At 39.9% G+C, this 15044-nt stretch overlaps 1 protein-coding gene across 5 annotated transcripts in view; it reads left to right on the top strand.

The window, feature by feature from the left end:
• EPS15L1 (epidermal growth factor receptor pathway substrate 15 like 1) overlaps positions 1-15044 on the top strand; it is an 81709-nt gene that overhangs the window by 3733 nt on the left and 62932 nt on the right. For all 5 annotated transcript variants that reach the window (XM_030540065.1, XM_030540064.1, XM_030540066.1 and 2 more), the window contains exons 2-8: positions 8147-8188; positions 8383-8472; positions 9838-9885; positions 11575-11670; positions 12039-12101; positions 13212-13337; positions 14726-14785. In XM_030540065.1, coding sequence (XP_030395925.1) covers positions 8147-8188; positions 8383-8472; positions 9838-9885; positions 11575-11670; positions 12039-12101; positions 13212-13337; positions 14726-14785 — 525 coding nt within the window. The remainder of the gene's footprint in view (positions 1-8146; positions 8189-8382; positions 8473-9837; positions 9886-11574; positions 11671-12038; positions 12102-13211; positions 13338-14725; positions 14786-15044) is intronic.

The raw sequence follows: 15044 nt of genomic DNA, 5'->3' as shown, positions 1-15044 counted from the left end.
CTCTTGTATAGAGCTTTAAAAGCTCAAGCAACTTGCTGAATTGGGTTTTTGATATAAATTCAAGTAACTCCTTGCTCTCTTGAAGTCTTTGACAAGTTGTATGTAATTATCATTGTGGAAGAAACACATCTAGTTACTTTGATGAATCTATTCAGAAGTCAGACATTTGCAAAATAATTGTTACTGTTTTTACACAACTTACTGTGCCATACGAACTTAAATGTGCCATGTACTGACCATGAGTAATAAATTTTAAAATACCCACCATATTTTGCACTGCTTTTAAGAATGCCAGAGTGAAACTCCAGTGGAGCTGTCTTCAAAAAGTAGTATCAACATGCTCAGAATAATTACTTTAGACACATTTTAGCGCTGTAAAGAAATAATGTGGATCTTTTTTTATCACACTCTAAGTAGTTATGTTTCCACAGTGTTTCATATAATTTGTTGTACAACACAATTTGCCAAGTGCCTCATTATGGGAGAGTGTTGCTATCTAACCCTTTTTTGGGCACAGATCAGAGTCCTGTTTGGCCCCAAATATGTTTTTCACTGTTGCTAATTTGTATTCTTGCTAAGTTTCTAGCAAAGAAAGAATTCCAAAGATGGCTGTGGTTGCAATGAGGCTGTAGTCACACATACCCCAGATGGATAAAACAGAATTTTTAAGTGAAAGATGGCAAGCATTCTGTCTTTTATTTATTAGTTCTAAACAAAATATACAAAGGAAGGAAAGGACTGTCCTTGTGGATACACTTTGCTTTCATGATTTTGCTTAAACTTTAGGGTAGAAATTTTTTCAATAATTACCCTAATTTTGTGATAGAAAGCATTTCTGATCTGATAAAACAGTATGGCTGACAAGCATCTAAAAGAAAACCCACCAGTGTATAAATATTATACTAGATGTTTTCATGATATGTACGGATGTTTACAATTTAAATTTGTGATTAGACTCTGGCCTTTCATATCAAGCTACCATTTGTGATATCTTAGACTTCAGAGGGGAACATTTTTTCTTTCATAGAAGTTGGTAGTTATAGTGCTTGCTAAAGACTCATCTAATAAAGTAGGTAAAACAGTTTTACAGTGGATTGATAAAATGTACCCCGTATGGCACGTCTCGGATATTTACCATACTAGAAATCCTGCTTTTATATAGTTAGTTGCACGTCTCCTTTGATGTTTGGGAGATTTGTTGTACTAAGTTCTCTTGGTATTATCTATTTTTATGCAATTTGTACATGTTACTGAAAGACTAGGTCTTCTTGCTGTGGACAGGATATAGTTCTTTCTTTCAACATTGATACATTTTCTAAATAGTTAGCTAGCTGTGTTGGGTAGTTTCCTTGGAAAAGATTTTTTTGCCTATGTAGAATTGAGAGAGAGAGAGGGAGGGAGAGGGAGAGTGTGTGTGTAAAAACCCACCGAAGTGGAATACAAAAGAATAGGGGGGTGGAAACAGATGTAATAATTTAAGTATATTTACATGGAGGCATCCAGGATAAGACTGGGCATCAGTGATTGTAAACATTTAAATAATGACTCAAATGGGCTGTATTATTTTTTGTTTATACAGAATGCAAAAATGTGAGGTGCTTGTAATATATCAGTAATGTTCCCAGTAAATGAAGGTTTGTTACATTGTACCTTCTGTTTTATACAGTCTAAGGTTCCAGTTCTGCAAATCAACATTTGCTTAATTTTAAGCATGTGAATAATCACATTAATTTTAACTCAGCAGGTGTCATAAACAGATAGCTAAGGGTTAATGTCTCTTTCAGCTGGAGCACCTGACCAGAGGACCAATCAGGAAACCGGATTTTTTCAACTTTGGGTGGAGGGAATTGTGTGTCTGAGGTCTTTGTTTTCTGGCTGCCTGCTTTCTCTGAGCTTTGGAGAAGTAGTTCTGTTTTCTAATCTTCTGTTTCTAAGTGTAAGGACAAAGAGATCAGATAGTAAGTTATATGGTTTCTTTTCTTTGGTATTTGCATGAATATAAGTGCTGGAGTGCTTTGATTTGTATTCTTTTTAAATAAGGCTGTTTATTCAATATTCTTTTAAGCAATTGACCCTGTATTCGTCATCTTAATACAGAGAGACCATTTGTATTTTTTCTTTCTTTTTATATAAAGCTTTCTTTTAAGAAAAAAAAAATACAAATGGTCTCTCTGTATTAAGATGACGAATACAGGGTCAATTGCTTAAAAGAATATTGAATAAACAGCCTTATTTAAAAAGAATACAAATCAAAGCACTCCAGCACTTATATTCATGCAAATACCAAAGAAAAGAAACCATATAACTTACTATCTGATCTCTTTGTCCTTACACTTAGAAACAGAAGATTAGAAAACAGAACTACTTCTCCAAAGCTCAGAGAAAGCAGGCAGCCAGAAAACAAAGACCTCAGACACACAATTCCCTCCACCCAAAGTTGAAAAAATCCGGTTTCCTGATTGGTCCTCTGATCAGGTGCTCCAGGTGAAAGAGACATTAACCCTTAGCTATCTGTTTATGACAGCAGGACTTGCTTGTGTTTAAAGTTTAAGCATGTACATGAGTGTTCACAGGCTCGGGGCCTAAAAGCATGCCTATAAAATCAAATCTCAATGCTATATCAAAACAGGAAGTGGAGGTGATACCCTCTGATAAATTTAATTATGTATATTTTACCTCACCAGCACTCTGCCAACTATTTAATCTCCCCTGGGATTTCTACTAGCTTGCCAGAGATAAAAATCAACATGACACAGACCATTTCCATCTTTCCCCAAATATGCACAGACACCCCCAAAAATGGTCAAAGTGAAGGATGAGCAATATTCAGTTGTGTACCAGTCAGACTCAGAAAGGGAATGATGTATTATTGGAAAGCCAGGATTCTTCCCGTCCTAGTGGTACATCAAGCACATGCTTCTAATTCTGTTAAGACACAAGATGTATGTGCACGTGCACACACCCACACACATAAATATTATAGGTGGAGCTAGAAGCTCCACCTGTACTTCAGTTAGCCTGACATTTCTTCTTGTAAGACCCTGTTTTCAGTTGCCTATGTCTTTGCCAATTTTTAACTACTTGGGTTAGAATTTCTCAAGTCAAGTATCTGTCTCAGCCTTCATATTTTAAGAAAGTTTTAACAAAAATGGTCCAGCCATTTCTGAAGAAAATACTTGGGGAGGGAGTCATTTTGCCCATGATTATATTGAAAAAAAAACCAAAAAGCCACAATCTTAACTGTTTTCTTGAGAAGCTATAGTTCTAGTGTGCCTCCGTGTTTTAGAGCAGGAACTGGACATTTTGGCAGGGGGTTGCCTTTGTGTCAGGGATGAACCTTTTGCTGTTCTCGTGGGGGAAAATAAAAGCCCAAGTTTGGACATCTTATAAGACTCTGGAAAAAAAAATCTAAGTTTGCAAATGTGCAGCAGAGAGTGGCCTCTAGATTCTCTGAAGATTCTGTCTGTACCAAGCATGCTCCAGCCCAGGACTACATGGTCTGAGCAGGACTTTCCTGCCAAGTGTTGCAGATCACTACGTCACAGAACCGAGAATATGGAGACTCTCTCTCTTGTTCTCTCAATGTTCCCTCTGGGGAACAGGCACTCACGCAGCATGGAGGAGGAAACGGTTTGATTAGAATACAGAGAGAATAAGCCAGACCTAGGACGGAGGACAGGTGTGGCAGAGGGAGCAGACTGGGACAAAGAGCCTGGCAAGGGGAAGATTTAGGATTGTAACCTAAGGGGAGGAGAACTGGGAGCTGAATTGGACTAGGACTGTGAGGGCAAGGAGGCTGTCCCTGCTTGACAGTGGAGAGGGAGACTGGCACTGTCTGGGCAATGAGCCTGGGGAGGGAAGACTCACTAGGACAGCCCAGAGGGAAGATGTGGACTAGCATGGAGCCTGGGACAAGAAGCTGATGGGAGAGAGGCAGTACAGGGAGAGGGTGGAGAGGATGTGACAGAATGTGTTAGGCTTGAGGGAACAGGAACAGAAGGGTCAGTCCCCTCCACAATTTGGAATAAACCAAAGATTGTTAGTCTCGCTGTTCCTTTGCAGTCATAAATTTTTGTGGAAACCCCTTTGCAAAATGGGTCTTTTCCTCTACTAGTGACAGATCCATGAAGAGGATGTCAATTTATTAATGCTATCACTTTTTCTGTTAAATGGCAGAGGTCTGTGGTATGCATCTCAAGGTTTCAGCCCTACTGGTGATCCGTGAGGGTGCTAGTTATGATTCCACATGATGGAATTTCTGGTTTTTCAGTTTACTTTTTTTAAACACCTACATAATTACAAACACATGCATATCCATTGCAGAGGTAATTTAATTCTAGCTTTTCCTAACTTTTGAGTGTATATCATATCATACTTTTAATGTAGTTTGTGTGTGATATGTATGTACAACATACAAATAAAATAGGGATTGCATAATCAAGAAATATACAGCTGTGAATTTAATCACTTTGAACATGTCAGCATGCACTATTATATTTTGCTCTGGTGAAATGTTGGTGTGGTGAAAACTTGTCTACAAATGTCACTGGACAGGCTGTTTGGAGAAAGCAGATATAGTTTAAAGAGAAAAGACACAACACACCATAGATCTGATTTGAATGATAGCATTTTAAACATTGCATAATTTAAGTGTGTGGGAATTTCTCTATATACATTGCAATTTCAAAATTTTGCACGCATTGAGTGTTTTCATTTTTAAATGGTTAATGTACCCAGGGATGGAGGATGGGGCTGTTTTGCTCCAGACACAGTTTTTCCTCAGTTTCTATATTGTGCTCTATTCATTGTAACCTCTACAAATTTCTGCCCAAATAAAATGTTCCATCTCTTGTGTGTGAGGCTGTGAAACAAGCTTTTTTATTGTTTTGAGCTATTCAGCAAGAAGTCTGGGAAACTAGACAGTTATTCCCCATTTATTTGACTGTAATGGAGTCACACTCGCCTCTCATGAGCACCCTTTGGCCAAGTGCATGGGCCTGCTCTCTCTCTATTTGTGGGGGGTCTTCGGTAACTCAGCCCTCCAGCCAAGTCATACACAGTCTATCTGATAGAGAAAAGCAGTGCAAACCCCTTTCAGGGTACAAGTCCAGCAGCAGCCTCTCTGAGCCTTCTGTGATGTCTCTGTTTGTCCTTGCTCCGGAATAGATCAGTGCCCCAGGGCTCCTTCCCTGGAGGCAGTGTCTTTGCCCTCTCTGGGCCTTTCTGTCCCTAGCTCTTCAGCTGGGCCACTACAGTTCCCCTTCTGGGGTCCCTCAAACTCCAGGCCAATTTCCACGGAGGGGGATGCAGCACCAGCCTGTACTCCAGGTCCCAGCCCAGGGATTCTATAGATACCAGCCATTCACAATGTCCCTTTAAATAGACTGGGTTACTGCTATAATTCCCTGGGCTACTTTCCCATGGTTCCCACACATTCTTCATTCTTATCTCAGGGCCTTGTCCTTGTGGAATCCTAGCAGCCAACCTGGAGCACTATCCACTCTCCTCTAGCTCTAACATGGAACTGAACTCACTCTGGTCCTGCAGCTCTTCTTCTTATACTAACCTGGTTGGCCATTTCCCACACAGCTGCTCTAGACCTCTCTATTGCCCTTTTCTGGGGCAGGGTGTGGCAGGCCCATAAGCCCTCATCCACCCCATCACATGATTTTAAGTGTCGGGAAGGCTGTGGAGGGGGAGAAGCTATACACAGTTTAATATTGTCTGCTGCTTTTGAATAACAATGTTAATGTTAAAAAAAAATCTAAACTCTCAAGTCACTAGTGTTACAGTTCTCATAGTAATGTTAATTTAATTACATTGCATATATTTATCCTAAACTTATGTTTCTGTACCCCAATCCTGCAAAATGGGTCCATGCAGGAAGACTTCTCTAACTCAGGATCAGAGTTAAATATTAATATTACACTTTATTGTTGAGAGCATTCTGTAAGCACGCAGTGCAGGGATTGGCAACCTTTCAGCAGCGGTGTGCCGAGTCTTCATGTATACACTCTAATTTAAGGCTTTCCATGCTGGTAATTCATTTTAATGTTTTTTAGAAGGTCTCTCTATAAGTCTATAATATACAACCAAACTACTGTTATATGTACAGTAAACAAGGTTTTCAAAATGTTTGAGAAGCTTTATTTAAAATTAAATTAAAATGCAGATCTTATTAGTTTAGTGTGATCCTTGCCCTTGCTTTTCATTGCTGAGTTTTCCAATGTCTGGTGGCACGTATTTTGATACTTTAAGCTGCATGCAGGCTTCTGAGTGGTCAGTTCTTAAGTGGCTGGAACCCCAGATCGGCAGCTGAGGTGAGTGGAGCTGGTGGCTGGTAGGGCTGAGCAGGGCTAGAGGCCTGGACTCTGTTTGGCAGGGGGCCTGCGCTGGAACTCCAACCGGAAGCAGTGCTGCTCCAACCACTAGGCAAACTAGGCGGCCGCCTAGGGCGCCAAGATGTGAGGGTACCAAAACGGTGCCCAAAATGTCTGGGATGCTCACCCGGGGCTAGCTAAACATGTAACCCTTTTCCCGCTGCTGTGCAAGGGGGCACTGCGGCTTTGATCAGCTCTGGATGACCAGGAAGTGATGTCATTCCTCCTCCGGGGGCACTGCGCTGCTCCCTGCTGCTATGGCTCTTCCCCAGGGCCCCTGTCCCCGCTCAGTCCCCACTCCCCTGAGCTCTGCAGCAGGGCTGGGCCTGCACTCACCTCCGGCAGGGGGAAGTGCAGAGACCCAGCTGCACCGCCGGTGAGTGCTGGGGGGTGGTTCCCCCCTGCCCTCCAAGCCAGCCCTGCCCCCCTGGAGGCCTGCTCCCTTATGAAAGCCTGCCCCCCCCCCCTGCTCCAATCCTCCCCCCAGAGGCCTGGGGCACCACACCCCCACCCTTGTGGGGGGGGGGCTGCGTAGGGCCCCAGAATATCTAGGGACGGCTCTGGAACCCTCCACCCTGCTTCCGACCAGCCCCTGCTGCACCCCCTGTCCTGCCTCCAGCCATCCCCACAACCCCTGCCCGCAGCCAGCCCCACACCCCCTGTCTCCAGCCATCCCCTGCTGCACCCCCCTGCCTGAAGCCACTAACCCCACACCCCCTGTCTCCATCCAACCCCTGCCTCACCCCCATACCCAAAGCCAGCCTGCATTTATTTTCATTAAATGCTTAGACTAAATAATGAAATTAATTAATTTTCAAGCCAAGTATTTATTAATACTAATGAACAATGCCACATTATGCAGTATTCATTTTTGAAAGTTTATAATAAGTGATGCTCCAAGGGGAGAGGTGGGGGCGCAAGGTGGAAGTTTCGCCTAGGGTGCAAAATATCCTTGCACCGGCCCTGACTGGAAGCAAGGTGAGTGGGGCTGCAGCGGGGACCCCGGCTGGCAAGGGGCCAGCAGCCGGAACCCCAGAGCGGCGGCAGGCTGAGTGGGTCAGCCTGCCCAGCTCTAGGGTTTCCACTGCCAGCTCCTGCCAGCTGGAGTCTCAGTCCACTGCCAGCCTGGGGGAAGGAACCTCAGGCCAGCAGCAGGCGATGAGTGGGACTGGCGGTGGGACCCTGGGCTGGCAGGAGCTGGCGGTGGAAACCCCAGAGCGGTGGCAGGCTGAGTGGCTCAGCCCGCCGCTGCTCTAGGGTTTTGACTGCTGGCTCCTGCCACTGCCAGTCTGAGGTTCTTTACCCCAGGTCAGCAGTGGGTGCTGAGTGGGACCAGCGGCGGGACCTCAGCTGGCAAGAGGCGAGCAGCGGGAACCCCAGAGCGGCGGTGGGCTGAGTGGCTGAGTAGCTCAGCCCACCCCGTGTGCCATCAAAAACTGGCTCTCGTGCCACCTTTGGTATGCATGCTGTAGGTTGCCGACCCCTGATGTAGTGTGTCCAGTTAACAATACACCCAGAACCCTAATTTTTAGATTCAGAACTTCAAGGTGTTATGTTATGATGTGGTTACAAATTTATGTTTTTGTATTTTAAATATGTAATATTAGTGATACAGAAATAATAATTTGAATTAATTTGTTTCATATCAGGATGTCCTTTTTTGGCATTCCCTGAAAGTGGAATATATTTGAACATGGTCTATTCTTGCTTTTCTCTCTCTTTTTTTTTTTTTTATCCCACACACCAACTCTTTTTTTGTTTTTTAGCTTTTGACTGGGAATCCATTGTATGAGACTTATTACAAACAGGTATGTTTTTAATATTTTTTTTAAATTGTTTTTCCCCTTTCTAAGTCTAGTTTCTTGTAGTGTTTCCTCTGTTGTGTGGTAACTGTGTACTAATATTGCTCTATTATTGGATGGTTAAGGGACAGGCGAATCTCCATTCTCTACTTTTGCTTTTGTAGCTGACATACTTAAGTCACTTAATTTTTGTTTTCCAGGTAGATCCAACATACACAGGGAGAGTTGGGGCTAGTGAAGCTGCACTGTTCCTTAAAAAATCAGGTCTTCCAGACATTATCCTTGGAAAAGTAAGTTAAGTATGTGTGCGTTTATATTGGGACACACATACATTATACAGTATTTTTTCTGTGCATTATGATCACAGTTGGTATGAGTGAATGTGGATGTGGTTTGCTAGAGAGTATGTGCAATACAGTGCACCTCTGATTTTTCTGAATTCCAGATTACCTGTAGATTGGTTGTTACTCACTTGATTGCACTGACTAAAGCTTTGCTGCTGTGGATATTTTAAGAGCCCCAGAAAGTTTGTAACACACAAGATAAAACAGTTCAGTATAAGGAAGATGAAGAGAGAGTTAATAAGGTCATGTAAAGAATTGTTTGAAGAGGGAGCACCTTCTCAATGAGACTGTTCTATGCTCATGAGACAGCATCTTAGAAGGCAAAAAGGTAAGAGTGGGAAGAGGAGACAAAGGGAGTAAGCAGTCAGACAAGATGACTGAGAAGATGTAGGTAGCAGTAAGGGGAACTGGGAACAGAGATATTGAGATATATGGGTGAGGAAAAGGAAACTGAAAATGAAGGGAAGAAACAGGAATCCACCAATGGAGGGATCCAAAGAGGGGGAGATGTGGAGGAGGAAAATGTGGACAGACGGGGGCTGGGAGAGGTGTGATTCCGTGAGGCTGGATGAGATTGTTACAGTAATCAAGGTGGAACATGGCCAGGGTTTGGATAAAAGTTTTAATGGTGGAGGCTTTGAAGAAAGTGTAGATTCTGAAGATATGTAAAAGAGAAATAATCAGTTAATCACAACATTTATTGGACTACTGGAAGGTGCTTAGATACTGTGGTGAAAAGGGTGATATAAGAACCTATTGAGAAAGAAAAAGACTAGCTGTGATGAGAAATGAGTTAGATGACAATGATTGATTAGAGATTACACAATAGAGTGAGTAGATTTTAAATTACTAATTTTAAAACAAAATATTAGAAAAATCTGTATCTGCTGCTGGGACATGAGTTCAGGATTACTGGGAGCTCCTCTCTACAACTGCAGGCCAGGGAGTGCCGGAAAATGCTCAATCATTGTTCTGTGTATGTTGGTTGAGATGTGATCCCTAATGCAAGAGATTCAGATGCTAGGATGTAAGGGCCTGATCCAAAAGTCATTAAAGGTAATGGACAGACTCCCATTGACTTCAGTGGAGTTTGCATCTGGTTTTATGTGAAGGATTTGATTTTAAAAGAAAGAGCACTTTCTTTTTTACATATACTTTAACAATTTGAGGTTTAAAATTTGTGAAGCAAATTTTGCAGTTCAAATTTTGAAATATAAAACAAACAATTCAAGTACTAATGTTTTTCTATTTGAGCTTTCCAATATACATGTATTTTTGTAAGTAATTTTATAATTATTTTTATTTCCACAGATATGGGATTTGGCTGACCCAGAGGGTAAAGGCTACTTGGATAAACAGGTATATAAAATGTGCAGTGAACATGAACATAAATCCATCATATAACCCTGCACGCTTTGGCCTTGATTCAGGAAAGCATCCCGATTCAGGATAGTACTTAAGTTCCATTGACGTTACATATGTGCTTACATGCTTTACTGCCTTTTTCAGTCTCCCCATACCCCAGTATGTATCTGCTATTCTAAACTAATGTAATTAAAATGGATAATCTGGAGATATTTCCATTAGTTAATTATATTTTTCTGTTATTTGAAAAAATAAATGCACATGTGTGACGGCACAGTCCTCTTCTACTGTCTTCTCATTCAAATGGCTCTAATACCTCCAGTTTGTAAACACTGACATGTAGTTTATTTGTGTTTATCTCAACAACCACCCATTATAGTCCCATGCAGCAACTCTGTTTACAGTCATATGCAAACATCATCCATGCAGAGATGTCCCTTTACCCTGGCCCTGCCTGTACTCTCTCCGCCCTTTCTTTCTCTCATTTCCTTCTTACACTTCTTTTCTGTGCCTTTTTACTCTTCCAGTTCGTGAATTACTAGCTCCTTAGCTCCCTGAGCTCAGAGTGATCTAGTAATTAGCCCCTGCTTCCCTCAATCAGGCCCTTCTCTGGGAAAAACAAACTGGACTTACAGTGACTAGAGTGCTGGTTGGGCTGCTGATTCTCAGCACTCTGTCGCAACCTGTTAAAAATATTCTAGGTATTTGTGGTTAACAAAAATTATGAAAATAAACTAATCAAATACTGTAGCAAATATTGACAATATTTTGATATGCTTAAAGTCCAAGAAATTAAAAAAAAAATTGAAGGTGAACTTCCAAATATTAAGAAAACATTTTAAAGATTATTAAATACCATAAATCACCAACAGACCATTTAAGCTTAAATTACAAATACATACATTAAAATATATTTAAAAATCAGTTTCTCTTTCACTTACTTGCTAGATCTTGAGTTCAGGATTGTGCGTTTCTGTTGCAAAGGCAGAACAGGGAATGCAACTATGCTGGCAGCTCCTGTGAGTGTTTGTAATGGCATCAGTTTTTGGAAGAGAGTTACAAAACCTGAACTCAGGATTTGGCAAATAAATGAATGAAGAATGGCTTTTCAAATTTTGTTTTAAAATGTAATGGCTAAGTCGACCCATATATTGTTGTTAATGATTTGGGATATTAAATAGCTTTTGCAGGTTGTGGGGTTTGGGTTTGTTAAAACTTAGTTCATTTTTAAGAAAAAGTGTTTGGCAACAATGGCTTAATTGTGGGAAAGCATTTTTTAGAATGTATACTATTGATTGGGTTTCTTTCCTTAAGCCAAAAAGGCTGTACACAAAGTTGTTGCAAAGTCTCCTTTTCTTTTCTTTAAAAACCCAGCTGTAGAAATATATAAAGATAGAAATAAATGGAAGGGGTGGGAGTGTGAGAGCAATTAATTTAACATCTCCCCAAATGATTTAGTTGGGGATTGGTCCTGCTTTGAGCAGGGGGTTGGACTAGATGACCTTCTGAGGTCTCTTCCAATCCTGATATTCTATGAAATGTGGTTTTATCATTTAAGCAATGGTATCTGCATAGTATCATAAAAAACAATATACAGATTATCCTGCTTAAAAACAGTGAGCTAGATTACTTGTTTTTATTAACAGAATGCCCTGCATTTACTTGTTGTGTTTGAATTTGTAGGGTTTCTATGTTGCATTGCGACTCGTAGCATGTGCACAGAATGGCCATGATGTTAACTTGAGCAATCTAAACTTGACTATACCACCTCCTAAATTTGTAAGTGATATTTTAAGTTTAGAACTGAAGCTTAAAATGAAAACTGGGGAAATCTTTTCTGCTTTACAAATTACTCTCCTGATAGTTAAGCTCTTTGGGTCAGAGATTGTCTTTTTGTTCTGTGATTGTACAGCACCTTTCACAGTGGGGTTCTGGTCAGTGACTAGGCCCTTAGGTGCTACAATAATACAAATAAATAATAATATGACATTTCAAGTTTTTTTACTATTTGGATAAGATATGCAAGAGTTTGTTTTTCTTTTCAGTATAACAAATGAAATACTTCATATCAATAGCCATCTGTAAAATGTTTAAATATTAAAGAGAAAGCTACATGTGCATAAACATATTTACTTTTTTCATTTTAGCATGACACTAGCAGTCCCTTATTGATCACACCTCCTTCAACAGAGGCTTACTGGGCTGTTAGGGTAAGTATAGAAGACAGTACATTTGAATCCATTTTTTAAATGTAAATTCTGATTCTGGCAGCTGTGTTTGATAGATTAATTTTACCAAGAGAACATACTTCCCATTTTGGAACACCATCGTTTATTGAAGCAGACGTGAACATTACACAGTACTGAATATGGATTTTTATGTATTTCTTTATTTAATATAAGTATTGTAACAAGCCTCTGTCAGCATTTGGTGCAGGTCTGTCTCATCTTATGTGGGGGTTTGGTTCCGTGGTTAGCGCGTAAAGTGAAAACCGCATATGCCAACTGCGTAAAGCTGAAATCGCACATGTTAAATGCACGTAAGATGCGACAGATCTGTATAATATTTGTAAGAAGCATTGTCCAGTACATGAGGGTTGTGCTCTAAGATTTGTATCTTCTGCCTAGCTGCCAGAGTCAGAGCAGAAGGCACTTTGAGTTAATGTTTGATCTAAAGAACAATGAAGCACTTCACCAATCCCATCCCCAAGTATTAGTTTGGAACTTGAACCCACAACCTACTAAGATTATGATTTCTTTCATGCCTGCTGTTTGGTCAAATGAAAACAGTAATTTTTACTACATATCCTGTATTTATAACTTAATTTTCTAATTTTATGTTATAAATGTAAAATAAAATTTCTGCTTGTGTAAAATTTAAATGATCAAATCATTTAAATAGAGGTTTCTAGTTTGTATGTTATATTATAATGCAGGAAGCAAAATCTTTGGAAGTAACACTTCATAGTAGTATAAATGATCTCTGAAAGTTTCATAACTTAAAATCTGGGCACCAGTGTGTGAAACAAAATGCTTTGTCTTTCTAGAACACTAGAGAAATGCATATTGTAAACCCAGTCCTGTAATTTCCGGAAAGCTTGTTTTCATAGTGAGGAAAAATAAGGTCCTAAAGCCTGTTCCATGAGTTTTACATCTAAATACAGCACACTGTTTAGGATCTAGCATACAGGTGCATGCTGGGAAACTAAGAAGTTAAAATGATAAATTACTGACCAGTCACTTGGTTTCTTGCAAGATTTAATTTTCGACACTCACACAGGCACACTTTTTTACTTATTCAGGCTATTTCTTACCAACTAGGTGGAAGAAAAAGCAAAGTTTGATGGTATTTTTGAAAGCCTTTTGCCAGTAAATGGTTTACTTTCAGGAGACAAAGTAAAACCAGTACTGATGAACTCAAAGCTGCCTCTTGATATCCTAGGAAGGGTAAGTGTGCGGCAAATTTTCCTAACCATTCTTTAATGTAACTTCTCTTTCTAATGAAATTAAATATGTAATGTAACTGATCATAACAGCATTACTTTAAATGGAAGCAATAGTTCAGATCTAGGCCAAGATTTTTAAAAAATGGCTGCCTAAAGTTACGGTTTCTAAAACGTTATTTAGACTCTTAAATAAAGAGTCCATTTAAAAGCAAAACAACAAAAAAACCTTGGCCTTAGACTGGATCAGCTTAATTTGTCTTGTATTCTTTTAAGAGCAAGAACTTTAGTTTAAAAATTACTAAATTGAAAAGCAGGTCAGTTTAAAATGAAAGTGAATGCCTCTTGGTTAGAAAAGCTGTCCTGACCTAAGCAATAATGCCTTTTAGGGCATTATATTCTACTAGCTTTTTTTTTTTTTCCTAACTAGGAGGTATTAAACCAGCTTTAAATATAAACTCCAACTATCATGCATATACACTGGAACAGGTTGTTCTGTGAGAGAATCAGTAAACCAGGGGTTTTAAATAGTGTTGCATTGTACTTTTGTTACACATTCTGTATTATTTTTGAGCAATTGCTTTGAACTTCTGGGGCTCCCCTCATAAATATGTAATACATGCAGTAAATATCCTTAAACAGTTTTTCTTTTCTTTTTTTTAAAGCCATATTCCTAGCTATATATACTGTTCTGTGTGTTCTGTGTCAGGGCCAAGTCTGAGTTCCAACTAGTTCAACATGAGCCCTATCTCTCCTGAAATATGCTTTCATTCTGACCACGAAAGACCACTTCCTTCTTTGCCTTGATGTGAATGAAAAATAATTGTTTAACCTTGCATTTGAACATTATGCTGCATTTGGTGTTAAAAGGCTTCAGGCTCTGTATGATTATTTCTGTTTTGGTGATGTCTAGGGTCACTCTATATAAATGAAACAGTCCTGCTCCAGATAGCTTACAGTTTAAATAGACAAGACAGATAAAGTGTGGGAAATGAAACAGCCACAAGAAGATAGAGACTTGCTTAAAGTCACACAGCAATCTATGCCAGAGCTAGGAAATAGAGCCCACGACTCCTGCGTCACCATTCTGTCTCCTATCCACTGTACCACTCAGCCTCTCCATCATAATCATATTAGTTATGATAACATAGGCTGAAGTATAAGTGCTAGAGCAGATGAGACTTTGTATCCCTTTACGTCTCTTGTCAGCCCTAAACATATGCTTCTGTGTATAACTAATATGATCTTCAGAAAATGCACCTCAAATTTCTAGAGGGCATTAACATTCTTAATACAATTAATATTTTCTAACCTACTTATTAACTTATACTCTAACTAATAAAATTTGTTGTAACATGTTCTTCAACTTTAATTTTTGTGTAAATACTGTAGGTCTGGGATCTCAGTGATATTGACAAGGATGGACACCTGGACAAGGATGAATTTGCTGTGGTAGGTTTTAAATTCTGAATTCATTAAACGTTTGACAAAGTAATGTGTAGTTATTATTGCTTCCTTGAGCTTAGTCTTGAGCACTGCAAACTCCTCCTTTCTGGCCACTCATTATTCACACTGCACCCTACTCCAGATCATTCAAATTACAGCCACTAAAATGGTCTTCTTCCTTGAAACCCTCCTCTGACCCTCCCTTGCCCAGAGTATCAAGTTTAAACATTTTGTCCTGCATTCAAAGTCATGTACAACTCTGCTC

The sequence above is a fragment of the Gopherus evgoodei genome, chromosome 22 (assembly GCF_007399415.2).
Source record: "Gopherus evgoodei ecotype Sinaloan lineage chromosome 22, rGopEvg1_v1.p, whole genome shotgun sequence".
Lineage (NCBI taxonomy): Eukaryota > Metazoa > Chordata > Testudines > Testudinidae > Gopherus > Gopherus evgoodei.
This window is presented reverse-complemented; position numbering and strand designations above follow the sequence as displayed.